At 45.8% G+C, this 26,423-nt stretch overlaps 1 protein-coding gene across 2 annotated transcripts in view; it reads left to right on the top strand.

Moving 5' to 3' along the window:
* LOC108529410 (nodal modulator 1) overlaps nucleotides 1-26,423 on the top strand; it is a 63,961-nt gene that overhangs the window by 16,629 nt on the left and 20,909 nt on the right. For both annotated transcript variants that reach the window (XM_017871710.1, XM_017871709.1), the window contains exons 7-19: nucleotides 2,193-2,345; nucleotides 3,234-3,371; nucleotides 3,701-3,790; nucleotides 7,000-7,105; nucleotides 7,289-7,439; nucleotides 12,785-12,959; nucleotides 14,356-14,497; nucleotides 14,784-14,915; nucleotides 16,303-16,439; nucleotides 18,635-18,722; nucleotides 22,619-22,682; nucleotides 23,229-23,324; nucleotides 26,144-26,362. In XM_017871710.1, the coding sequence (XP_017727199.1) occupies nucleotides 2,193-2,345; nucleotides 3,234-3,371; nucleotides 3,701-3,790; nucleotides 7,000-7,105; nucleotides 7,289-7,439; nucleotides 12,785-12,959; nucleotides 14,356-14,497; nucleotides 14,784-14,915; nucleotides 16,303-16,439; nucleotides 18,635-18,722; nucleotides 22,619-22,682; nucleotides 23,229-23,324; nucleotides 26,144-26,362 (1,691 nt within the window). The remainder of the gene's footprint in view (nucleotides 1-2,192; nucleotides 2,346-3,233; nucleotides 3,372-3,700; nucleotides 3,791-6,999; nucleotides 7,106-7,288; nucleotides 7,440-12,784; nucleotides 12,960-14,355; nucleotides 14,498-14,783; nucleotides 14,916-16,302; nucleotides 16,440-18,634; nucleotides 18,723-22,618; nucleotides 22,683-23,228; nucleotides 23,325-26,143; nucleotides 26,363-26,423) is intronic.

Here is a 26,423-nt window from a genome sequence, read left to right as displayed (position 1 = left end):
TTTTGTTTTTAGTAGGGATAGGGAGGATACAGTCTTATGTAGAAAAATTATGAAGACATACATGGGAATAGCAGACACTGTTCAAAATGATACTGACTTCTAGAGAAAGAGGGAGGAGGGGTCTTGGGGTATGCCATCATCTTGAATTTTTTTTTTTTTAATTTCTTTAGTTGGTTAGAAGGTATGTAAGTGTTCTTTAGCAGATCTTGTTTTATTTGACTGAAATAGTTTATAGTCCAAGATCAAAAAAGGAACTCCACCTACTAGGTGAGGTTCTGTAATAGCTGTGAAAGACCAAATTAAAATAAGATTAAGGGACATCTTGACGTGTTAGCTTCTGTGTTAGTACAGAAGCTGTATCTCATTTTTGCTAAAGAAGCATTGGAATCAGTATTTCAGCTTCTACCCTATAGGTTTTATTATTTTTTTACTCTGTAGGTTTTATGCATTTATAATTGATGATAGTTTCACACCTAGATGTCTCTTCTTACTGTTTATGACTTTTGGTTTTGGGGGTTTTTCTCTTCTGCAGCAACATTTAAAAATATTTTATTCAAGGCTGGGCGCAGTTACTCATGCCTTTAATTCCAGCACTTTGGGAGGCTGAGGTGGGCAGATCACTTGAGGTCAGGAGTTTGAGACCAGCTTGGCCAACATGGTGAAACCGCATCTCTACTAAAAATACAAAAAAATTAGCCGGGAATGGTGGCATGTGCCTGTAATCCCAGCTACTCGGGTGGCTGAGGCGGGAGAATCCCTTCAACCTGGGACCCGGTGGAGGTAGCAGTGAGCCAAGATTGCACCACTGCACTTCAGCTTGGGTGACAGAGTGAGACTCTGTCTCAAAAAAAAAAAAAAAAAAAAAATTCGAAATGAAAGGGCTTACATATTTATAAATAGAAGAGATTTTAAGGTTTACATTGTATGTTAATTGTCTGCATAGAAGAATCTGAGTTTATTAATATGAGATTGGGATTTTAAAGTAAAGCATGGTGGTAGAAGTCGGGATAATGTTTATCCTTCTCCGGGGGTTAGTGACCGGAAGCAAGTGTGGGGGCACTTCTGGCTTGCTGGTGCTATTCTGCTGGGTAACCAGTGCCCAGCTTGTGAGAAGCCCTGTGCCGTGTGCTTAGAATATGCGCACTTTTCTTTGTGTAAATTGTACCTTAACAAAAATGTTTAAAAATATACATGTATTATGAAAAGAACAACTTAGGACAAATTAAACAGAGTTTAATTGAGCACAGAACAGTTTGTCAATTGGGCAGCCTCCTGAGCCAGAATAGGTTTACAGCAACTGTGGCACTGTTGTGTGATTGCAAAGGGATTATGGACAGAAAAAGAAAGTGATGGACAGAAAGCGGAAGTGAGGGACAGAAACAGTTGGATTGGTTACAGCTGGACGTTTGTCTTATTTGCACATGGTTTGAACAGCTGGCCGCCTGTGAGTAGTTGAAGGATGGCTGCTGCAATTGGTTGAGACTTGGCACTATGTACAGAGAAACCTTTAGGCCAAACTTAAAATATGTAAGAAGGCAGCTTTAGGCTAATCTTCAATTAACACTGTGTATCATTAAACATCGAAAAACAAAATACGCTCATTAAAAAAAATTGGAACATGTAGAGGAATATAAAGCGGTGGAAACAAAGTTAGAAATTTTGGAAGGTGGAAAAGTATATAAGTAAAATGCCACCGTATAGATAAAATCATTGTCATTTACATTTTGGCACATTTCCTTTGACTTCATTTTGGGCATTGAAAAATAGTAATGGGCCAGGCGCGGTGGCTCACGCCTGCAATCCCAGCACTTTGGGAGGCTGAGGCGGGTGGATCACCTGAGGTCAGGAGTTCGAGACCAGCCTGGCCAACATGGTGAAACCCCGTCTCTACTAAAAATACAAAAATTAGCCAGGCGTGGTGGCGGGCGCTTGTCATCCCTGCTATTTGGGAGGCTGAGGCGGGAGAATCGCTTGAACCCAGGAGGCAGAGGTTGCAGTGAGCCGAGGTTGCCCCATTGCACTCAAGCCTGTGCGACAGAGACTCCGTCTCAAAAAAAAAAAGTGATCATCCTAATAAGCAATTTTATGGATTACGTTTCCCAGTTAATATTTTAGCTTCAGCATGTCCTCATGTTGTTAGACACTTTGCAAGTGTTTATTTTTTCACCAGTTAAAATCTTTTTCTGTTATAGGCAAGCACCACAGTGCGTGTAACCAACTCCAATGCCAATGCGGCCAGTCCCCTCATAGTTGCTGGCTACAATGTGTCTGGCTCTGTCCGAAGTGATGGGGAGCCCATGAAAGGGGTGAAGTTTCTTCTCTTTTCTTCTTTAGTAACTAAAGAGGTAAGCAAAGAAAAGAACAAAGGAGATGGTGTGAAGGGTAGGAGGGTGGGGGATTATAGACCAGAACATACTGTTTTAATAAATGCAGGTCTGGGTTGATTTATCATTTTAACACTTAAGAATATCATGTGTCTCAGGCCGGGTGTGATGGCTCAGGCCTGTAATCCCAGTACTTTGGGAGGCCAAGGCGGGTGAATCACTTGAGGTCAGGAGTTTTAGACCAGCCTGGCCAACATTATGAAACCCTGTCTCTACTAAAAATACAAAAAAATTAGCCGGGCGTGTTGGCACATGCCTGTAGTCCCAGCTGCGCGGGAGGCTGAGGCAGTAGAATTGCTTGAACCTGGGAGGTGGAGGTTATAGTGAGCTGAGATCGCACCACTGCACTCCAGCCTGGGTGACAGAGTGAGACTGCCTCAAAAAAAAAAAAAAAAAAAAATCAAGAATATCATGTGTCTCTGTTGACTCACAAGACATTGCACATCTACACTGAGAGGCAGTGGTATGTGATGGAAGGTACACAGGCTTTGAAATCAGACCTGGGTTTAAACAAATCTCAGGTTTAAACAAATGCCTCTTCCTAGCTGTGTGACCCTGGGCCAGTCACATTACCTTCCTGAGCCTCCGTTTCCTTATTTGGAGAATGATGACCCATTATAAGGAAGGACAGTCATGTCATATTTCCTGAGAAGACTGTGGCAGTTTTTAACTTTATAACTTGAATGTCAAGATTTTTGTTCCTTTTATCTGTATTAATGTGTCTTAGATTTCAGAAACACATATATTGACGTGAAACTTACAGAAATTTTCCTATGATGTGGCTAATTGATGGTATTCAGAACATGTAAATGGAAAAGGAAGTCTTGTCTTTTTTTCCCCCTGGCGTAGGATGTCCTGGGCTGCAATGTCTCACCAGTGCCTGGGTTCCAACACCAAGACGAGAGTCTGGTGTATTTGTGTTACACGGTCTCCAGAGAAGATGGCTTGTTCTCCTTCTACTCCTTGCCAAGTGGGGGCTACACAGTGGTGAGTGAAGCAGATTTCTGTTCTGTTTATGTCTGGGACTCTCATGATACAGTAAAAGCCAATGCTGTTTGGGTGTTAAAAGAAAAAATGGTTGGCCTGCAGTTCTCTGTAAACGCTGTTAAGAAGTAACTTCAGATGAGATACTCACCCCTTAGTAATAGCTACAAAAAGGGCAAGGCTTCCTCTTTTTAAATCTGCAATGGTTATGATGAGCATTTCTCTTGGCTTGTCTTGAACCCCTTGTCATTTGTGGGCTGCTAGATCGAGTATTAATATTGCTGATTGATCATGTTCGTGGTTCTTAGTGATTAACAGACTCTTCCTTCCAGATTCCGTTCTATCGAGGGGAGAGGATTACCTTTGATGTGGCGCCTTCCAGACTTGACTTCACAGTGGAGCATGACAGCCTGAAAATCGAGGTAAGGCTTTCCTGTCTTCTGGAGGGACAGGTGTTTGAGTTCCCATCCCTAGGCACAGGTGTTGCAAACATGTTTAAAAAAAAAATCGATTATTTTTTCTGGAAGGGCTGTTGGAAAAAGTGCAATCTGGTATTATATTCTTGCACATGATGTCGTTATTGTAGAGAGCTGGATTCCTAGTTAAATCTCCTCATTCAGTGAAATATATTTATTGAGTGCTGGTGACATATATTTCAGGCACCATTCCAGGACTGGGGATACAGCCGTGACCAAAAGAGGCAAAAATTCTTGTCCCTGTGGACCTCATTTTTTTTTTTTTTTTTTTAAGACAGGGTTTCACTGTGTGGCTCAGGCTGGAGTACAGTCGTATGATCTCAGCTCACTGCAACCATTGCCTCCAGGGCTCAAGTGATCCTCCCACCTCAGCCTCTTGAGTAGTTGGGACCACAGGCGCATACCACCATGCCCAGCTAATTTTTGTATTTTTCGTAGAGATGGGGTTTCACCATGTTGCCAAGGCTGTTCTCTAACTCCTGGGTTCAAGTGATCTGCACGCCTTGGCTTCCCAAAGTGTTGGGATTACAGGTGTGAGCCGCCGCACCTGGCTAGACTTCATGTTCTAATGACAGGAAGGGTCCATGCATGTATAGATGAATAAGTTAGAAAGTACAGTAGAAGGTGATAAGTGTTCTCTAGAAAAATAAAGGAAGAAAGGAGGTCGTGCAGTATCAGGGTGGAGACAGGGGTAGCAGTTGTACTTAGGGTGTTTTTGAGAAGTCCTCCCTGTGAAGGTGACATTTGAGCAACAACCTGAAGGGAAAGAACGAGAGAACCATACTTCACTCCTGCAGGAAGAGTGTGTAAGACTGAGGGAACAGCACGTGCAAAGGTCCTGAGGCAGGAGTGTGCCAAAGAGTCTGGAGCACCCCAAGGAGGCCAGGGTGGCTGGAGTGGAGGGAATGATCAAGGAAGGAGGAGGTGGAGCGAGGTTCAGGGAGGTGACAGGGCAGATTGTGCAGGGCCTGGTGGGCCACTTTGCCTATAACTATGGGTGAGAATTGGTGCCACTGAAAGGTTCCTAGCAGAGGAGCGGTTCCTTCTGGCGTCTGTGTTGAGGAGAGTTTGCAGGGTGTCAGGGTGGAAGTGGGGGACTAGTTGGGATGCCATGGCCGTAAACCAGGTGAGAACTGGCAGAGCTTGGACCGTGGTGGTAGGAATGGGCAGTGTGATACATGGCTTGATAAACTGCCTAGACCTTTACATAGATGGTAAATGTATTTTTCATCTCACTTATGTCTCCTTTCATTACAGAAGTAGAAAATGGTTATTGCAGAAAATTGGCTAGCTAGAGCAAATCCCAAAAGAAAATAACAGTCTCTCCTAAGTGGACCACCCAGTGTTAGAATTATTGAAGAAATTATATTTTAATCATTTTCTTTTTATATTACATTTGAAAGTACTGTGTTAAAATAGCTTGAACTGGCAGGAGCGGGCTTTTAGGTCACATGCACAGTGGGGTGCAGACTCTGCTTTTTAAGATTCAGTGGAGTATTTGACCATTCTCCTGCACCCTGGAGGGGAAAGAGAAGGGTGAGAAGATGAAGCCTTTAGTTTGCTTCACGTGGCTTGCAGAGAAGAATGGGGGCTGGTGAGCATAGGCAGCTATTCCCAGATTACAGCCAAATACAGATTTTGAAAATGATGAATTTCAGGGAATGGGGCCCTGTAAGTTCCCTGAGGTCCAGAACTGTGAGTGTCTTACCCTTTACTGTTTTCCTAACATGTGATTCAGCACCTGGCACATAGTAGGTGCCCAGTAAAAATATTTGTTGAGTACATATGTGAATTAATAAGTAGGTGTTAGATGGAATGAAACATGTCTTTTTGGAAAGATCAAGAAGGAATATCTGTCATGTGAGACCATCACTAAGAAACCATTGGCTGAAACAATAAATTAAAAATAAAAATAAAAAAGAAGGGCTACTGGCATAAAAAGGAAGTCATTTCGTTATTTAAAGCTTCATCTCAGATGCTGTTGCACACATGCATGCACACATTCACTCATTCATGAGTCAGTTATTGAGTGCCTGCTGTGTACCAGGTGACTAAGACAGAAAAGGTCCCTGTCTTCATGAGGTAACATGCTAGTGGGAGGGAGACAATTAAGAAATCGAACAAGGACATTTCAGATACTAGTAAATTTGATGAAGATATTAAACTAGGTTGGCAGTGGTGACCTTGAGGATACACAGATCAGGGCTGGAACTCAGTAACTGCAGAGAAAGCACAGGTGTGCTGCTCACAGGCAAGTGGGGCACAGACACAGACACGGAGCATGGGACCACGTGTGAGTCAGTGATGGGAGTGGAGGAGGGTGGTCTAGGTGGATTTCTTTTTTTTCTTTTTTTCTTTTTTTTTTTTTTTGAGACAGAGTCTTGCTGTGTCACACAGGCTGGAGCGATCTCAGCTCGCTGCAACCTCCGCCTCCCGAGTTCAAGTGATTCTCCTGCCTCAGCCTCCCAAGGAGCTGGGCTTACAGGCTCCTGCCACCACACCTGGCTAATTTTTGTTATTTTTAGTGGAGACAGTGCTTCACCATGTTGGCCAGGCTGGTCTTGAACTCTTGACCTCAAGTGATCCGCCTGCCTTGGCCTCCCAAAATGCTGGGATTACAGGCGTGAACCACTGCGCCCGGCCTAGGTGGATTTCATAAGGACCTGTGTTCAGGGCGTGGTGGAAAGAGAGGAGGGGGCATGTCAGACCTTGCAGAGGTGGAATCCGCAGGAGTAATGGATGCTGGAGGAGCAGGGAGGGGGCATCCAAAGTGATGCTGGGGTGTGCCTGGGAGACTGGAGGAAGACGTGGTTCACCAAAATGGGGGCATCTGGAGGGTAGGAGAGGGCACAGGGTTAAGGGTGGAGGGGTTTTAGAAGCCTGAGTCAGTGACCTTTTAACTAGGAAAGTAAGTCTCTAGACCTTTTCTGTTCTGTTGTTTGACACTCAGCAGTGTGTTGGGAACAGAACAGAGAAGACAGATGTGGGTAAAGTGAGAGGGAGCCCGGCTGGCACACAGGACTGGGGGACTGAGGGTTGGGAGGTGGGCGGCAGGAGCAGACATGGTGGGCGATGGCCGGCGCAGCAGAAGGAGGCTTCGTGGCTCTGGCACAGGAGCACCTTTGAGCACCTTCTTCCTGTTCTTTGTTTTCTAGCCCGTGTTCCACGTCATGGGATTCTCCGTCACTGGGAGGGTCTTGAACGGACCCGAAGGAGATGGTGTTCCAGAAGCAGTTGTCACCCTGAATAACCAAATCAAAGGTGGGCTGACACAGCAGCCCTGGGCTGCTGGCCAGCGCTCTTTCTGGACCACAGAGAGAAATGGAAAGGAACCGATGACTATATGAAAACATGGCAGCTTTTGGTCTCAAGTATTCTGGTGTACATGTAAGGATACACAGTTGTTTTTGGCTTATCTTCTGTTTGTGTGTTTTTGTTTTACAGTTAAAACAAAAGCTGATGGCTCATTCCGCCTTGAGAACATAACCACAGGGACATACACCATCCACGCTCAGAAAGAGCACCTCTACTTTGAAACGGTCACCATCAAAATTGCACCGAACACACCTCAGCTGGCTGACATTATTGCAACAGGGTAAGCTTATTGTGTGGATTTGGAAGCGCCAGTGTTTATGCTGGCAGCCAATGTAAAACAAAATGACCTGTGATCTGTGTGTCTTTGCTGAGCTTAAGAACTTAAGAAAGATTAGTACTTTTTTTTTTTTTTTGAGAGACAGAGTCTTGCCCTGTTGCCCAGGCTGTAGTGCGGTGGTGCCATCTTGACTCACTGCAACCTCTGCCTCCTAGGTTCAAGCAATTCTCCTGCCTCAGCTTCCCAAGTAGCTTTGACTGCAGGCGTGCCCCACCACGTCCAGCTAATTTTTGTATTTTTTAGTAGAGACGGGGTTTCACTATATGTTGGCCAGGCTAGTCTCAAACTCCTAACCTCAGGCTATCCACCTGCTTCAGCCTCCCAAAGTGCTGGGATTACAGGTGTGAGCCACCACACCCGGCCAAGAAAGATTAGTTCTAAATCTTACAAACTGAAGGTACTGACATGTTGGATGCTTAATGAAAAGTCCCTTGCTTCAAGTTAAAATGAGCTCGTGAAATTAAAAAATCTTTCATGTCTGACTCTCATGATCTTTCACAGGATCCCTTTTTGCTTAATCTTTGAAAATTTTAGAAGATGATATTGTTGGTTGAGAAAGCTTATTGGAAGATGCTTCAGGTCATTGGTGTAGTTCTTCCTGCTTGTAGTCACTCATTATACTAGAAGTACAGGCAGGGACATCTTGTGGTTGAATTCGTGGTTTTACCATCATCTGAAGCAAGATTGTGTGGTGCCAAGAACTCGGGCTTTGGGGTCAGATCCCAGATCCACCTGCATGTCACCTGCAGAACAGCTTTAGACACAACAGGTGCTCCCAAAACAGTAGCTTAGAAGGAGAATGCAGGTCTACTTGGGAGAAGCGCGGCATGAGCAAAATCAGGCAGTCTCAAAGCAGCACGAGGTGGCTACGGATGTAAAGCTGCGTGCTGCCGGAGCAGAATGTACTGGCAAGTGAAGGAGGTGATGAGGCCAACCCCCTAGCACCTCCTCACACCCCACCAGGGCATAGGGGCTTTCTCCCACTGGGGCCAAGGGGCCATGAGCAGTTTTGAGCATCAAGATAACAAGCTTTGATCATTGTTTTCAATAGGGCATTCTGAAAACAATGGCATGGGGGAGAGTGGCTTTGAAGCGGACAGGACTTGGGCACAGGAGGTCTGTAAGCAGAGGCGACAACGGCTTGCCTTGTAGGGAACTCAAGGACAGATTGGTGAGATACTTTAGGATGCCCAGCTTGAGAGCTGCGATGGCTGGGGACAGAAAGAGGAGCCAGTTAGGTGATGAGGTTCCGTTTTGGCCACGTTGGTCTAGGACCAGTAGGTGGAGCTCTTCAATAGGTGCTTGGATGGATGGTAAATCCTGAAGATTCGGCTGCAGGTGGCAGCCAGGACCACAAATATGTACAGGTAGAATTAGAAGAACAGTAGGTCAAAAGCAGAGTGCCAAGTGACCCAAGGGGGACCTAGGGAGCGTGAGGTCATAGGAGCTAAGAAAGCTAAGTTTGGGGTAGGAGCTAGTGTCCAACAGGGAGGTCCAGGGAGCGGAGCCCTGGTGAACAGTTTGCTGGCTCGATCACTGAGGAGGCCACGGTGACTCTTTTCTGTAGACAGATGAAGGTGGAGGTCAAGGAGTCCAGTGGTGAATGGGGGACGAGGAAGCAACTCACCCTCAGAAAGTAGTTCTTGGATTTAAGTCCTTCCCACCTTCCATAAACACTTTACGCAATTACTCTAGATGAGGCACTGAGAAATGCTTCGTACCTAATAATTAATCAAACTAGTGTTCCAGAGATGGGGCTTTCACCCTACCAGGGAGACAGACTGAAGACAAATACATCTGTGGCCAGGCTTGGTGCCTCACACCTGTAATCCATCCCAGCACTTTGGGAGGCAGAGGTGGGTGGATTGCTTGAGCCCAAGAGTTTGAGACCAGCCTGGGCAACTTGGCAAAACACCATCTCTACCAAAAATACAAAAACTAGCTAGTCTCATAACCTGGTCTAACAATAAATAAATAAAGAGATAAAAATTAACAAATAAAATAACAAGATTTAAAAAAAGACAATACATTTGTGATGCTAAATTATGGCAGGTGTTGTGCAGGGAAGAGACCAGGGTGATACAAGAAGAGCTCATTTAGACTGGGAGCTCTGCAAGGCTCTCTGGGTTGCAGAGACCTTAGTAAAGACTGAAAGGTAGATAAAGAAGGACCTTACCTAGCAGAGGAGCAGCATGCTCAGAGGCCTGCACAGGATAGGAAGGACCTGAAAGGCAGTCTGTGCAGCTGGAGGAGGTGGGTGAGGTCAGAGAGCTCTGGGGCCTTGTAGCCCTGCTTTGGCGTTGGGCTTTGCTCCCTAATGCAGTGGAAACCCGTTAAGAGTTGTCGGTTGGCCAGGCGCGGTGGCTCACGCCTGTGATCCCAGCACTTTGGGAGGCTGAGGCAGGCGGATCACAAGGTCTGGAGTTCGAGACCAGCCTGGCCAGCATGGTGAAACCCGGTCTCCACTAAACAGACAAAAGGTTGGCGGGGCATGGTGGTGTGCACCTATAATCCCAGCAACTCGGGAGGCTGAGGCAGGAGAATTGCTTGAACCTGGGAGGCAGAGGTTGCAGTGAGCTGAGATTGTGCCATTGCATTCCAGCTTGAGCAACACAGTGAGACTCCGTCTCAAGAAAAAAAATAGTTGTCAGTTGGCAAGGGAGTGATAGGGATCATGGTACTTTAAAAAGTTTGTTTTTCTTCCTGGCTGCTGTGTGGAGAATGGATTGGAGGAAAGCCATGGTGTGAATGGAGGGGACAGATATGAGGCGGTGGTGGTTGTCTGGAGGAGATATGGTGGTGGCTGGGCCCAGGCTACTGGCAGGCGAGGGAGCAAGGAGTAGATGGATGTGGTAGGTCACGTGGAGAACACACCCACAGGCCTGTGCTGTTGAGGTTTCAGGTTTCTTATTTGAGTCACTGGGTAGATGGAGGAGGCACTGTTCACGGAGATGGAAGAAATATATTTATTTTCTCCTTTAAAGCAGAGTATTTGGGTCAAAGAAAGAAAGATAGCATTTGTTGAACATTTTTGGAAAATCTCTTTTTTTTTTGGCCAACATAGTACATTTGCCTTTTTAGCACACTGATACTTCTTACTATTTCTTTTCCTTTTTATTTTTTTTGAGACAGAGTCTCCATTGCCCGGGCTGGAGTACAAAGTGGTGCCATCTCAGCTCACTGCAGCCTCCGCCTCTCGGGTTCAAGCGATTCTCCTGCCCCAGCCTCCTGAGTAGCTGGGATTACAAGCACGTTCCACCACACCTGGCTAATTTTTACATTTTTTAGTAGAGATGGGGTTTTGCCACGTTGGCTAGGCTGGTCTCGAACTCCTGACCTCGAGTGACCTACCCTCCTTGACTTCTCAAAGTGCTGGAATTATAGGCTGAACCATGGTGCCTAATCTTCCTTTAAAAAAAAAAAAACAAAAAAACTCAATTTATTTTAAAATGAACTCTTTGGCTTCTGTCCAAATGACTGTGAAAATAGAGTTACCTCAATATCCACCAATATTACCTGTTTTTGTCCATATAGATATTAAACGCTGTTGAAAGAATTTATTGATGCAAATCAATTTTAAGGGCTTCAGTATAACGGAACCTTTTCTACCACCCTTTTGGTTTATTTTTCCAAACTAAACCGGTATGGATTTGAGGCTTAGGGGAAACAGGCACTTCTTTTTAATAAGAATATGAGCTAAAACAGAGCTTATGATTCAAATATTTACAACTTACGGAGGCAAAGAGATTTGATAGGAAATAGACAAGGCAATGGGCCCCTAACAGGTACACAAATCAAGAGAATAGGAAAGGTCCTTGGGAATGATTGTGTCAGTGTTTGCTTCCCATCCTTTTATTCTGAAAGTTCACAGCAGGGGAATGTGAGAACCAAAACGCATATGCTAGGTCTGGGATTGGGACACTTTCTCTGTGGAGAGCCAGAGAATAAATATTTCAGGCTTCATGAGCCGTACGGTCTCTAGGACAACAGCTGAGACAGACAATTTGTAAATGAATGGGTAGAGTGCAACAAAACTACATTTTTTGACCCCACAATTTGCATTTCATATAATTTTTACATGTCATGAAATATTATCTTCCTTTTGATTTTTTTTTTTAAATTTTAACCACTTAAGAGTGTAAAAAACTTTTTCTTGGCTTGCAATTTATACACAAACAGGAGGGGGCCCTGACTTGGTCCTTGGGTCGTCGTTTGTTGACCCATGCTGGAGATAGTGAACTCATAGAGCTGGGCAGTCCCTTCACTCTGAAGGAATGACTATTTTTCATGATTCCTGGATTTCACATACACAGTCTTCCACCATTCCATTGTGTTTTCCACTGTTTTTTATTTGAGGCAGAGTGGTGGTTCCAACATTCAATGTATCCCAATTGTCAGAATCCAACATTCTTGATTATCTTTATGTCAAAAGTAACTAACTTTTATCTAAAATGATTCTTGAAGAGCCTTCAAAATGAACAGTTGAAAAGACAACTGTGACCCCCAGCTAGGATGTACCATTACACTTTAACGCGCCGTCTGCTTCAGAAATGAACACCAGCACTCTAAGGACGGTGGTCTTCGCAGAGGGACCTTTCATGTGTTTTTTGAGGGATGCCTTGCAACACCTTACTCCTTATTTAGAATCTCAAATCTGAGTCATTACCTTAATAGGGATTTTCCGTTATGAGTTACGTTTGTGGCTCCTACCTCCCAAGGAGTTCAATTTTAGCTCTGTATTTTTTAATTTAATTACCTTTTCTGTTCCAATAGCCCAGTTTGCTTTCATCCATGTATTATATATAATCATAAGCAAGGAAGACGTCTTTGATAATCCTGCCTTATTTGATGGCCTCTGGTTAATGCCACAGTTTCTTAGGCAGCTTAGAGCTCTTGCTTTTAAGGGCTAGCCCACATTCTCAGTCCAAGGCCGCACCACTGTCAATGATCCAATTACCTGAAATGTTTTTATTATCTACAGATTTTCTTAAAATTGCCTCTGCAGTGGAGGATTGCCAGATGTCACCCAGAACGCACAAACAGCCCCACTACGGGCCCTTGTTCTGTAGAAAAAGGTCCAGTCTTCTTTCTGAAGGTTGCTTTTTAAAACCAGAATGAAGGTTGCTTTTTAAAACCAGAATCATCTGGAGTACATTCTGTATCTTCATGAAGATTAAACTATTCTCAGGAACAAGGGCTGGGAGAGGGCTGCATCTTTTTTGGTTGATAAGAGCCTTTCCTGTTATAATTGAGTCCTCATGCTGGAATAAATGGTCTTCTCTTTGCAGGTTTAGTGTCTGTGGTCAGATATCAATCATTCGCTTCCCTGACACCGTCAAGCAGATGAGTAAATACAAAGTTGTCCTGTCATCTCAAGACAAGGACAAGTCTTTGGTCACCGTGGAGACGGATGCTCATGGATCATTTTGTTTTAAAGCAAAACCAGGGACTTACAAAGTTCAGGTGCGATGCATTGTTTTAAATTTAAAATGTTTTGAGAAAAAGCAGTGATTTTTAAAGGGTTATTAGCTAGAATGGGGTTAGAGAAGGAACATTCCAGTTTCCAACTTCTTGTGTCTAAGTCTTTACAATCCTGCACCAGTAGAGTAGAGCCAGATAGGCATCCAGCTACAAAATAATGCCATCTGTCTCTCTTTTTCCTAGTCTTGGTGTTTATTAGTATCAGGCTGCCAGTCACTCCTCTATCTTCAGGCTTCTGGCTGCTGTAGAATATCAGTGAGTCCAAGAGAAGACCAAAAATGAACTCCACTAATGGCAGCTCAAAAATGGCCATAGTGTGTGGCTTCTGGGACCCCAGGCCAAAATGGAGCTTCCCATTTCCTGCTTTGCCCTGACTTCAAGATGGCTGGGCAGGGACCATGCGACTTACCCATTCAAGCAGGCCGAGAAGGGAGAGACGCTCTGGCCTATGGTCTCATCACCATGGTAAAGGCCCAAGCCACAGCTGGCCCAAGCAAGCAAGAGACAGAACAGAGCAGAGGTCAGCCCACCATGCCTTTCAGTGCAGTGGCCCTGCCCTTGGGGAGAGACTGTTTCTCTGGGCTCTTACCCATCAAATCAGCAGCTGCCCCTCCTCCCTGTGGAAGAGAAAGTAGCACAAAGGGAGAGGGCCAGGAAGGTTCCCTGTTAGACTCTGCTCTCCTCTAGGGCAGAGTGGGGACCCTCCCTCTGTGGGAAACAGGGTAGGAGATTGCATTCTCCCTGCTTCCACAGAACAGCATGGTGTGTGGGTTGACAGCTGCCTTTATTAGATGGTAGCTGGCTTCTTGTGAAGATGTCCACATTGACAAGCCTTTGGAAGCCCTTTCGGAAGCGTGATGGACTTTTCCAAGAAAGGGCCGTGTCATCTTTACTAGGGATGAAAGAGTTGGCCGCTGCTCCCTTCATCTGTTCCTCTTCTTAGCCCATGAAAGGCACACAGAACAATAGGAAGAAGAAAATGACTTAATTCTACCAAAGTGTCATCCACATAGTGTTGACAGGTTCAGAGCTTACGTTACAAGTGATCTGAAGCCGGGAAAAGGGACTGGGATGTAGTTTGGTTTCTGGTATATAAGTGAGGCAGGTCAGCTTTGTGTGCCTGTGGAGAATTAGGCCAGATAGACTTTTGTTCATACACGTGGGTCTGTTGAGGCTAATTTCTCATCTGGGTAGAACTGTGTTTCCTTCACATGAGTTATTCTTGGATTTGTTGTGACTGTAAAATCGGCCTGGAAATGAACTTGTGGCCTTCAAAATCTCTTTAGCTGTGGACCCAGATGAATGTTCTAGTGCCCTGTAGGTCAGGGGGAAGATTCCGCCGAATGCAGCCTCTAACATTCCATCCACGTTTCTGCAGGTGATGGTTCCTGAGGCAGAGACCAGAGCAGGGCTGACACTGAAACCACAGATGTTTCCTCTTACTGTGACCGACAGGCCCGTGATGGATGTGGCCTTTGTACAGTTCTTGGCATCAGTTTCTGGGAAAGTCTCTTGTTTGGGTAAGATATCACTGGAAAGTAAGAACACATAGTTTCAAAGAAGTCAGCAGGTAGGGGTGGGATTTGGGAAACTTTTCCTTTTGCCTTTGTTGTTTGCTGCTGATCACCTGCATGCGAGGGAGGCTTCTTGGGGTCAAGTGGACGTGTGTTAGTTTGAAAGAAGCCCTCCCGCCACTGCCTCTTAGGAGCTCAGCAGTAGCAAGAAGCTATTACACAGGGTTAGGATTCGAACCTGTGATGAAGCTTGTGAGGGGTCACATGGGGCCCTCCCTTTTTTTTCCTGCAGACACCTGTGGTGACCTGCTGGTGACTCTGCAGTCCCTGAGCCGCCAGGGTGAGAAGCGGAGCCTCCAGCTCTCCGGCAAGGTCAACTCCATGACTTTCACCTTTGACAACGTGCTCCCTGGAAAATACAAAAGTAAGAATTGGAATGCAACATCCTGTGGCCCTCCCACACTTCTCGTCTTTGTAAACTTTCTAAAACCCAGGTCTCAAATTGTATCACAACCATGTACCTTTCCTTGTTTAAGTCTTCTCTGCCTCATGACCTTGACTGCATTATTTAGCATTGGACAAGCATGGAGGAGTCCAGGCCCTGAGCTGACCGCCACCTTGTCTGCACAGCCCACTGGCTGCTTCTGTTAAGGGAGGGTGCTCGATGTACAGCATTTTATTTCTAAAGGCCAGAAAAAGGAAGTGTGAAATGGCTCCACTGATGCGTTCTACTAACTTAGCACCAGTACTGGTGCTGAGTACTGACCATGGCAAAGTACTTGACCTCCCCGAAACTCAGTTTTCCCATCTGTAAAATAGACATAATAGAACCTTTCTGCAGAATACAGACTAAAGTTAAGTTTATAAAGCCCGTTGTGCAGAGAGCCGGCTAAGTAGCTGGTGTCCACAAATGTTACTTCCCTTTTCCTTGCCCTTCTCAACCACTTCTTGCCTGTATTTCCGCTTTTTCAGAAATCAGCTTGGAGCTGCTGGCAGTGGATAGCTTATAAAACAGACTGCTTTTTCTGAAATTATATTAATATTTTCTGTTATGGCAGGGCTTGGCAGACTCCAAAACTGCCTATTTTATAAGCGTAGTTTCCTTAGAACACAGCCTTGCCCGTTTGTTTATGGATTCTCTATGGCTGCTCCTGTGTAACAGCGGCCAAGTCACGTGGTTGAGACCGACAAAGCATGTGGCCTGCAAAGCAGAAAAGAGTTACAGAAACAGTTTGTGGATCCCTGAATACCTTATTGTAGCCTGATCTTACAGGCCACATTGGATTTCTTTCTTGATGTAATGGACATTGGTTCCAGTTTTCTTTTCTTTTGAAATTTAGCCTTGCTCTGTCACCCAGGCTGGAGTGCAGTGGTGCGACCTTGGCTTACCGCAACCTCTCCGCCTTCTGGGTGCAGGAGATTCTCTTGCCTCAGCCTCCCGAGTAGCTGGGATTACAGGTGTGCACCACCATACCTGGATAATTTTTGTATTTTTAGTAGAGATGGGGTTTTGCTATGTTGGTCAGGCTGGTCTTGAACTCCTGGCCTCAAGCCATCCACTTGCCTTGGCCTCCCAAAGTACTGGAATTATAGATGTGAGCCACCACACTCGGTTCCGGGTTTTCTTTAGCAGTAATTTATTCCAAATACTGCTTGTTATAAATATATATATATGTGTATATTTCTATCTTTATGTCTACATACACACCGCTTTTTAAAATTAGTTAATTCATGATCATCGTTTCTGGTGGTGTGCAGGGAGGTGGTGTGCTCGATGCCCATGTGTCTGTTTTTGGTGTTTGCTTTTGCAGTAAGCATCATGCATGAGGATTGGTGCTGGAAGAACAAGAGCCTGGAGGTGGAAGTGCTGGAGGATGACGTGTCTGCAGTTGAGTTCAGGCAGACGGGCTACATGCTGAGATGTTCCTTGTCTCACGCCATCACTCTGGTATGTACGACTTACGGAGTCTCTTATTTGGAAAAACGCTCGCCTTGTGGATATCAAGAAAGCCTAACATGCCAGGAATATTGTAAACGTAGTCAAGTCAGATTTCCTTTTCTGCTTCTCCACTCGCCCACCTCTTATGCAAGGCATAAGCAGGAAGCATTTATAATCTCTCAGTGGAAGGACCCCTGTATTTAGGAGACTTCCTTGTCCTGGCCACACATTAAATGTGACTGGTGATTCGGGGTGGCCTTTGGTATAGTACAGAGCATGCTGGCTTTATATTATTAGTAATAATAGGTTTGGGTAAATTCATTAACTTCGTCTCAGCCTCAGTTTTCACCGAAAATTGAGATCTTAATACCTACTTCTCAGGGTTATGGCAGGGCTTAAGTGACCCTCTTAGGTATCAAAGTGTCCTTGGTGTACACTGCTCTTGTTTATTAAGATGCTGCCAAGTGAGTTTCTCTGATATATATATTTGTGTTTTTTTTTGAGATGGAGTCTCGCTCTGTTGCCCAGGCTGAGTGCAGTGGCATGATCTCGGCTCACTGAAACCTCTGCCTCCTGGGTTCAAGCGATTCTCCTGCCTCAGCCTCCCGAATAGCTGGGACTACAGGTGTGTGCCACCATGCCCAGCTAATTTTTTTTTTTTTTTGTTATTTTTAGTACAGACAGAGTTTCACCATGTTGGCCAGGCTGGTCTTGAACTCTTGACCTTAGGGGATCCACCCGCCTTGGCCTCCCAGAGTGCTGGGATTACAGGTGTGAGCCACTGTGCCTCACCTTCTCTGGTATATTTATTCCAGCACAGAGGATGGAGCTGTAAACAGGATCTTAGTATCTTGTTGACTGTTGTCTCTGTGGCCTGAAAGGCAGTGTGACATGGGCTTCAGGAGCACCTATGTTGATCCCGTCATGAATTTTCTATAATGTTTTGATGTCGAGCAGTGGCAGATGTCATTGTCAGCTCTTAGTTTGTCTGTAGAGAAACTAGAAGAATTGAAACTGGTGTTTCATGTGCCAGCTTCCTCCCCTAACTGCTTAATTACAAAACTCGACAGGCTGATTTGTATACGGAGATAAATATTCGGTTCATAATAAGTTTTATTAGATATTAGAAGAAACATTTGCCCTTCCAGGCAGTGGAGTCGAATTCTCCAACTCCCTTGTATAAAGAACCTTTTTTTTTTCTTTTTTTTTTTTTTTTTTTTTTTTTTTTTTTTTTGAGACGGGAGTCTCACTCTGTCGCGCAAGGCTGGAGTGGCAGTGGCACAATGCTCGCAGCTCACTGCAAGCTGGCAAGCTCCGCCTCCCAGGTTCAAGCCATTCTCCTGCCTCAGCCTCCCATATAGCTGGGACTACAGGTGACCGCCACCGCGCCCGGCTAATTTTTGTATTTTTTTTTTTTTTTTTAGTAGAGACGGGGTTTCACTGTGTTAGCCAGGATGGTCTTGATCTTCTGACCTCGTGATCCGCCCGTCTCGGCCTCCCAAAGTGCTGGGATTACAGGCGTGAGCCACCGTGCCCGGCGATCTTTTTTTTTTTTCTTTTTTTTTTTGACACTTCCTTAACCTTTTCTTTATCTCCTCCCACTCTCCCGTCACTCGCCAGGCCCCAGCCACAGTGGTCCTCTCCAGTCCCACACCAAGCTCACTTCCTCCTCGGGGCCTTTGCACACACTCTCCTCTCTGCCTGGAATGCTGTGTCTTCTCCAGAAACACGTGTCATTGGTTTTTCCTTCTCATACAGGCTGTAGCCCGTGTTCAGGAGAGATGTGCCCTGAGACCAGCGTGCTAAAGACCCCTGGGCAGGGATTGTTCTTTTCTTGCTTTCTTGTTTATTTTCACAGCTTCTTTACTGACCAGCTGAGATCACTAATTTATTTGTTGACGCATTGATTTTGTCTTCTTGTATTAGAACATAAGCCCCGTGAGAGCAGGAGCCATGGTCGTGCCTCCCAAGGCCCAGCCTTGTGTCTGTCACATAGCAGGCGCTCAATAAATGTTAGTTGATTGAATGAAAAATAGCACACTTTCGTTGGAAGTTTTGGGAGGTTTTTAATTTTCCTGTGGCCCCCAACTGCTCTGATGATTAATGGGCAAAACAGATGACTGGTTTGGAAAGAGAAATATTATTAATCATCTTGGTGTCTCCATCTCTCCCAGTAAGTCATTGTATTGGCTTTGCTCCCTTAGGAATTTTATCAGGATGGAAATGGACGTGAGAATGTGGGGATTTATAACCTCTCCAAAGGAGTCAACCGATTCTGCCTGTCCAAGCCTGGTAAGGTTGGAAGGATGGATGTGCCATGAATTAGAAAAATGGAAAGGCACCAGAGGATGGTTTCGAAGGCAGTTTTTTCTATCTTGGTTCTGTTTGCATCAAGCTTTCAATTTCAGTGTGTTCAACCTGCGCTTGTGTTTCTGTCTCTCTTGGGTTTGAGTTGGGTAGAGACCACTGGGCCCTTCACCTCCAAACATATACCATTGGCCAATGACCTCTCTTTATAGTGCTGTTTTAAAATTTGCATCATTTCCCACTTTGCTTAAAATCTTTCAGTGGCTTCTGTCTCTTTCTCGTTCTTTTTTTTTTTTTCTTTTTCTTTTTTTTTTGAGATGGAGTCTCGCTCTGTCACCCAGGCTGGAGTGCAGTGGCTCGATCTCGGCTCACTGCAGCCTCTGCCTCCTGGGTTCAAGCGATTCTCCTGCCTCAGCCTCTCGAGTAGCTGGGATTACAGGTGCCCGCCACCACGTCCAGCTAATTTTTGTATTTTTAGTAGAGATGGGTTTCACCACTTGTCCAGGCTGGTCTCAAACTCCTGACATAAGTGATCCACCCACCTCAGCCTCCCAAAGTGCTGGGATTACAGGTGTGAGCCACTGTACCCAGCCCTCTCTCTCTTTTATAATAGCTTTTTTTGGAGACAGAATTTGCACATCATAAAACTCACCTTTTTAAGATGTACAATAAAATGATTTGTAGTAAATTTACCAAGTTGCACAACTATGGCCAGAATCCAGTTTTAGACCTGTTCGTCACCCACAGCGTAAGATCCTCTGTGCCTGTTGACAGTTAATCCCTGTTTTTCAGCCATGGCCAGCCACTGATCTATTTTCTGTCCCCATGGATTGGCTTTTTTTGGACGTTTATCATACGATGCTGGTATTTTGTCTGGCTGCTTTTATTTAACATGTTTTTGAAGTTTATCTGTATCATAGCACACATATCAGTAGTTTGTTCCGTTACATTGCTGCATAGTATTCCGGTGTGTGGTTATATCACATTTTGTGTATCCATTTACCAGTTGGTGGATATTTGAGTAGTTTCCAGGTTGGCGCTGTTATGACTAATGTTATGGACATTCTTGTACAAGTCTTTGTGTCCATATGTTTTCATTTTTCTTGTTTCGATACCTAGGAATGGAATTGCTGCATTGTGTGATAAATTTATGTTTAATCTTTTAAGAAACTGTCAAATTGTTTTCCACAGAGGCTGTGTCATTTGATATTCACACCAGCAATGCATCAGGGTTCCTGTTTCTTCACCTCCTTCACCTATTTTGTTATAGCCATCCTGGTGGATGTGAAGTCATGTCTCATTGTGTATTTACAAACCTTAAGCTAGAATGTGAAGTCGTGTCTCATTGTGTATTTACAAACCTTAAGCTAGACACAGAGTGCTGATTGGTGTATTTCCAATCCTTGAGCTAGACACAGAGTCAGAGTGCTAGTCCTCCAAGTCTCCACTAGGTTAGCTAGATACAGAGTACCAATTGGTATATTCACAAACCCTGAGCTAGACACAGAGTGCTGATTGGTGCATTTACAAACCCTGAGCTAGATACAGAGTGCTGATTGGTGCACATACAATCCTCCGACTAGATCTAAAAGTTCTCCAAGTCCCCATCCCGTTCAGGAGCCCAGCTAGTTTCACCCAGTGGATCTTGTACCTGGGCTGCAGGTGGAGCTGCCCGGCAGTCCCCAGCCGTACTTGCACTCCTCAGCCCTTGGGCTGTCCATGGGATCAGGCGCCACGGAGCAGTGGGCGGCGCTCCTTGGGGAGGCTCAGGCCGCGCGGGAGCCCCCTCCAGGGGTAGGAGCTCAGACATGGCGGGCTGCAGGTCTTGAGCCCTGCCCCGCCCCGCCGGGAGGCAGCTAAACCCAGCAAGAATTTGAGTGCCACACCCGGGCCAGCAGCTACGGAAAGCCCCTCACTGCCCTGGGCCTGTGGCGCCGGCTGGCTGCTCCGTGTGCGGGGCCCGCAGAGCCAGTGCTCGTGCCCATGGCTGCCGGAACTCACACTGGCCTGGGAGCGCGGTGCGCAGCCCCAGTTCCCACCCGCACCTCTCCCTCCACACCTCCCCGCAAGTGGAGGAAGGCGGATTCTGCCTCAGCCAGCCCAGAGAGGGGCTCCCACGGTGCTGTGGCTGGCTGAAGGGCTGCTTAAGTGCCGCCAGAGTGGACGCTGAGGCTGAGGAGGCGCTGAGAGTGAGGGGTGCTAGCACACTGTCACCTCTCAGTTTTGTTTTGCGTTTTCCTAATGAATAATTAAGTGGCTCCTTCTTTTGGTTCCCAAGATAAAATACAAAGTCCTTAACCTGACCTTAGCTCCTGTGTAACCCAGCCCTGTCTGCCACTCTCTCTACTCCAGTCACTCTGGCCTTCCGGGTGTCAGTTCAGCTGCCTTTGGCTACATGTAACAAAATTCATACAGGAGTGCCATCAGCAAGTGGTAGTTTATTTGGCTCAATAAAGAAATGTGGCAGTGTGTAGCTGCCAGCATGGGTTCAGCAGCTGGTAGATGTTAGAGTTGTGGTGTCTTTGTGATTCTTTAGGCCTTTCCCTTGTATTTTCTGCCTTTCATTTTCACGACAGCTAGGGTTAGAAAGCTTATGTTTAAAGGAGGAAATCAAGGAGGGGGCAGGCAAAGATTTCCTTGTGCCCCCTCCTCCAGTAAGCTACTTGTCTGTATTACTGGCCAGAACCATATCACATGGTTACTTCTAGCTGCAAGGGAGGCTGGGACAGTTGGATGTGCTGCCCAAGGCTGAGCATGTTGCCACCCTCCACATAACCAGGGTTTGTTCTCAAGGCAGGAAGGATGCCTGTCGAGGAAACAGTGGGCCAGCCTGTGAGGCAGATCCTGTTCTCTGTGGACGTGTCCTCCTGCCCGTCTTGTCTGGGGCCTTCTTACCCATCAGTTCAGAGTTGCTTCCCTGGGGGAGGATGGCCTCCAGGACCACTTAGGCCTGCCTCCTATGCTCTTGCTGTCAGCACTCACTCCTGCCTCCTTCTTGCATGTGCCACAATTGATATGTTTGTGACTGTCAAATGCCCTCCTCTCTCTGTGGATGGTAAACTCCATGAAGACAGGGACCACTGCTCTGTCATATCCCACTGTGTACCCGTACCTAGCACCATACCTGGCCAGGATAGAGGTGCTCTGTTGATATTTGTTCAATGAAAGACCAAACAAAAGGAACACAGAAACCTGATTTTTTTTTTTTTTTTTAATGGTAACTACTCTGGGGCTTGTTGAGTGCAATGAAAACAGCAGGGTGGTTTTAGCTAATTTCAGGTTTTTGTAGGAAGTGTGGCCAAAATATTGGTTAATAATGATTTGGGGGAAATACGTTGTTATTCCTTGTATCTTCCTGAAATTGACTGTGTTCCTCTGGCAAGTGATAAAATGTACCCCGCTCGGAATGTCCTCCCACATAGACTCATACTTTTCTGGGGCTTCCCTTACTCCTACCTCCTTTTTTAGGAATAGCTATAGGAAGAAATTGAGGCTGTGGTTATCTCTTGGATCCTTAATGGAATCTTTTAGGTAGAAAATTATCCTCAGTCCAATTTGCAATAGAAATGTACTTTCTGTTCCTTCTGGTGCATGGGTCCGTTCCCTTGGTCTGTGCAGATTTAACTACTGTGAGTTGTTACATCGTGGAAAATGAAAACCGTGTGCCTGTGATTGGGCCTTTGCATGGATTGGGTCATTGGTAAGAAGCCTTCATAGGCAGTGAAAACGATGCCTGCCCAGTATTTCTGATCCCATTATTGCAGATCTGTGATACGTTTGAGTTTTCACATGCAAAGAGCTGCCACTCGATTTCAGATGTCGGAATTGCTCAGTGTAATAGATGCATTCTCTGAAAATTACTTTTGATTTCCTGTCTGTAGGTGTGTACAAAGTGACCCCTCGCTCCTGCCACCGGTTTGAGCAAGCGTTCTACACCTATGACACGTAAGCCTGGAAATTGAATGCTTTGTGGTGTTTGTGTACATTCCATGGAGGATTCTTCATTTACTTCAGAGAACAGAAAGAGTTTTTAATTTTTTTCTGAAAGAGGCAAGGTTAGGCCTTCAACAGAATTTCTAGATAAGAATTTTAAGACACTTGGATTGGTTACTGAGGAACCAGGGATAGGATCTGTTTCCCAAGAATTCTGTAACCCCAGGATAGAGGACTGTGTTTTTGAAGTGGCTTAAATAGAAGCATTGTCAAATCTCCCAGCCCTCACTGATGAGCATCTGTCAAACTCAAGTCTACCATTTTTATATTTTTACAGACGTGTGTGGGTTTCACTGGGAATTGGAAGTGTAAAATTTTGGAGTGGAGAATTAGTTTACTCTTTAAAATACTTCTCTGGATCTCCAGAGTTATTTTACCCCAGTCTAAGAGCAATTTTCTGTTGTATATTTAGGGTGAGGAAGGATGCCCAAAAAGGGTATTGCTGATGATCTTCCGAGAATGAGCGGGTTCTAGTGTTTCCTCTCCTTTGATTTGTAGGTCTTCACCTAGTATCTTGACATTGACAGCCATTCGCCACCATGTCCTTGGAACTATCACCACCGACAAAATGATGGATGTCACTGTGACTATCAAGTAAGACGAGCATTCTGCGGTGGGCTGAGAGTGGCAGGGGAGGGTGTGGATGAGGCCTAAGGAGTCTCTAATAGACTCTCTGGAAATTAGTTTTGATTTCTTATCTCTAGACATATATACAAATGGCCTTCCCTCTCTTATAGGACATTGCTGTCAATTCCCAGCATGCTTGGTTCTTTCTTTTCTGATGCAGAAATTACCAGTGGGTGAGGAAGTGCGTTGCGACAGCCTGTTTCATTGTCTTCAGTTTCTCTTTGAACTTTTTGTACTTCTCGTCTTTGCTAAGGAAAAAAAAAATCTGCGGTTTGTGCATTGTATTTCAAGTGTTTTAGCAAATTCAAAAAAAAAATTGCCTATTTTTCTTTAGACTTTGGCTTGAAGGCTTGGGAAATAGAGATGGCACCTGGTATAAGAAGGGTCATGAGAGAGGAAGTATTTGAAAGGCAAGTCCCTCACCGAGGGTCACGTTCATGTGAATGTCGCCTTCCAGGGAATTTTTTGCAGTGTGGTGAGGTACCTGTGACACCCCAATTTTCTTGAGAAATGAAAGAGTTTTGGCAACATGACCCTCTCTGTCAAGTAGAATGGGAATTGGAGTCACTGTCTCCCCCGCTGCCCGTGGTTGAAGTCGCCTTTCCAGCTATGTTTCCATGTTTCTGTCCACCATCTGTTTATTCATCCATCATCCCTGCAGAGCACATGATGACTGAATAACTTGAGAGTCTTCGGTGTTTAGGCACTGGGCTTATGAGGCCACAGCCCCTACACTCATGGGATTGACGGTCTCCTCGGGAACAGTGGTCAGAGACTCACATCCAGAACTGTAAAATGACAGCTATGCTGAGTGCTTTGAGCTTGACCTTGGGGGCATGCAGGACAGGTAGGCTGCTGGGGCCCAGGACGTATTAAGGTCCTTAGTCTTTGTCCCATGATGCAATTGACGTGTTTTACGTAGAGGAATGATTTTTCTTCCTGAAAGGTCCCCCTATCGGCTGAGTGGAGAACAGACAGAAGAGGCCTGAGAGTGGGAGATGGTGGAGGCAGGGAGAGGTGATGGGGGTCCCAGACTGGTGGCTGCAGAGGTGGAGAGCGATGGACTGGTCAGAGAGTAGTTGACAGACTGAGTTGATGAGACATGGCGCTAAAGTGACCGCTGGGTCAGGGCGGGAGAAATGTCAGGGCTAGCCCTGGTTCCGGGTGATGGGGAGCCAGGTTTTTAGCTGGGGGTGGGTTTGCTGAGGGTCTGTTGTGTGCCCAGAAGGCGCCTGTTGCTGTCTTTTCCTGTCGTTTACTGTCTTCCTGCTTGGAAAGTATGAATTACTGATAGGACTAGCAATCTACCTTCTTACCAGCAGTAACTCCATATTGCCTCCTTGCAGCTTGATTACATTCATTTTTGTAACTTGACAAGGGTGTTTGTGTTGCTTCCTTGTGCCGGAGGTTGTATGGAATGCATCTTCCAGCTAGACAGATACTCGGATCCCCCCGGGGATCTTGTATTTCGCAGACCCAAAACCTGACTGCTGAGAATTGCCCTCCACAGAGCCCCTCTGTGGTCTTTTCTGATTCAGAGATGGCAGCTCTCGCTTTCTCTTTGTTTCTTGATTCTTCTTTCCCTTGTACTCTAGGCCCAGCCAATTCCTCAACAAAGTCTTGGCTTTACAGTCAAAATACACCCGTCATCTAGTCCCTTCTTACCATGTGACCCTCAGCCTTGGTCTGACCCCCACTCTGGGGTCACTGCAGCAGCTTCCCAGCTGGCCTTTCCTTCTTACCACATGGCCCTCAGCCCTGGTCTGACCCTCTCCGGGATCACTGCAACAGCTTCCCAGCTGGCCTTCCCTTCTTACCACGTGGCCCTCAGCCCTGGTCTGACCCCCTCTGGGATCACTGCATCAGCTTCCCAGCTGGCTTTCCTGTTTCCGCCATTGCTTTGTGTGTTTCCTGTGAAGCAGCGAGCAATTTCTTTTATGGCAGAGATCATACCATTCCTCGACTGAAAACTGTAGTGGCTCCGGGTTGGCACCAAGCCTGTGAAGCCTCAGTCTGACACCTGCTGCCCCTTGGACCTCTCCGATGGATATGACTTTTCCATGGGCCCCTGTGCCCCAGGCTGGGCTGGTCTTGCCATTGCTCGAATATCTGAGTGAGCTTTCTCTCCAAGGACTTTGCACTTGGCATCGCTTTGCCCGAGCTACTGTTTACCCAGAGAGCTGCATGGTGCGTTCTCTCCCTTCCTTCAGACCTTTGCTCCGTGTCACCTTATCAGAAAGGTCTTGACTATTCTTTAATGTAAAACAGTGCTCCGGGCTCTCTGTCTTCGCACACTGCTTTATTTTTCTTTATTGCACTTTTCCTCAGGTACTGTTTTATCTGTTTACTTTCTGCCCCTTCCCACTGAAACGTGGATTCCACAGAGGTAGGAAATATGGTCTGTTTTGTCGATGCTGTATCCCTGGTGCTTAGTTCTCTATCAGAGCAGTTCTCAGTGAAGATAGACTGAAGGAACAGAAGATGGTGGTGTGGAGAAAACTCCATGTCCTACATGGAAACTGACAAGTTTATATTCAGTTGCCATAAAATCAATGGTATTTCATTCCAGCCCAGATCTACCAGATACTGCCACCATCACTGCGAAGCTCAGTTGTTATTTTTTGTGAAACTACTAGTTTATTTAAAACTGAAGACTCGGCCACTGTGGTGTCATGATAAGCTGTCTAATTTTTAAGTTGCAAGTCCGTACTTGTAGAAAGGTCAAATTCCCACTGACGACAGGGATACGCAATTATGTCCTAGGAGCCACCATTTCTTTCTTCCAGGTCATCCATCGACAGTGAACCCGCCTTGGTCTTAGGCCCTCTGAAGTCTGTGCAGGAGCTGCGGAGGGAGCAGCAACTGGCTGAGATCGAGGCCCGCAGGCAGGAGAGGGAGAAGAACGGCAAAGAGGAAGGCGAAGAAAGAATGACCAAGCCTCCTGTGCAGGAGATGGTAGATGAGTTACAAGGCCCCTTCTTGTATGATTTCTCTTACTGGGCACGGTAAGCCATCTTGTGCATTTCCCCACAGTGTCCTCTGTTCTGGGGGGACAGGACCTGCCAA

The sequence above is a fragment of the Rhinopithecus bieti genome, unplaced genomic scaffold, assembly GCF_001698545.2.
Source record: "Rhinopithecus bieti isolate Rb0 unplaced genomic scaffold, ASM169854v2 scaffold_6876, whole genome shotgun sequence".
Classification (NCBI taxonomy): Eukaryota; Metazoa; Chordata; class Mammalia; order Primates; family Cercopithecidae; genus Rhinopithecus; species Rhinopithecus bieti.
The sequence above is the reverse complement of the archived record's forward strand: the minus strand, read 5'-3'. Positions and strand labels throughout refer to the sequence as shown.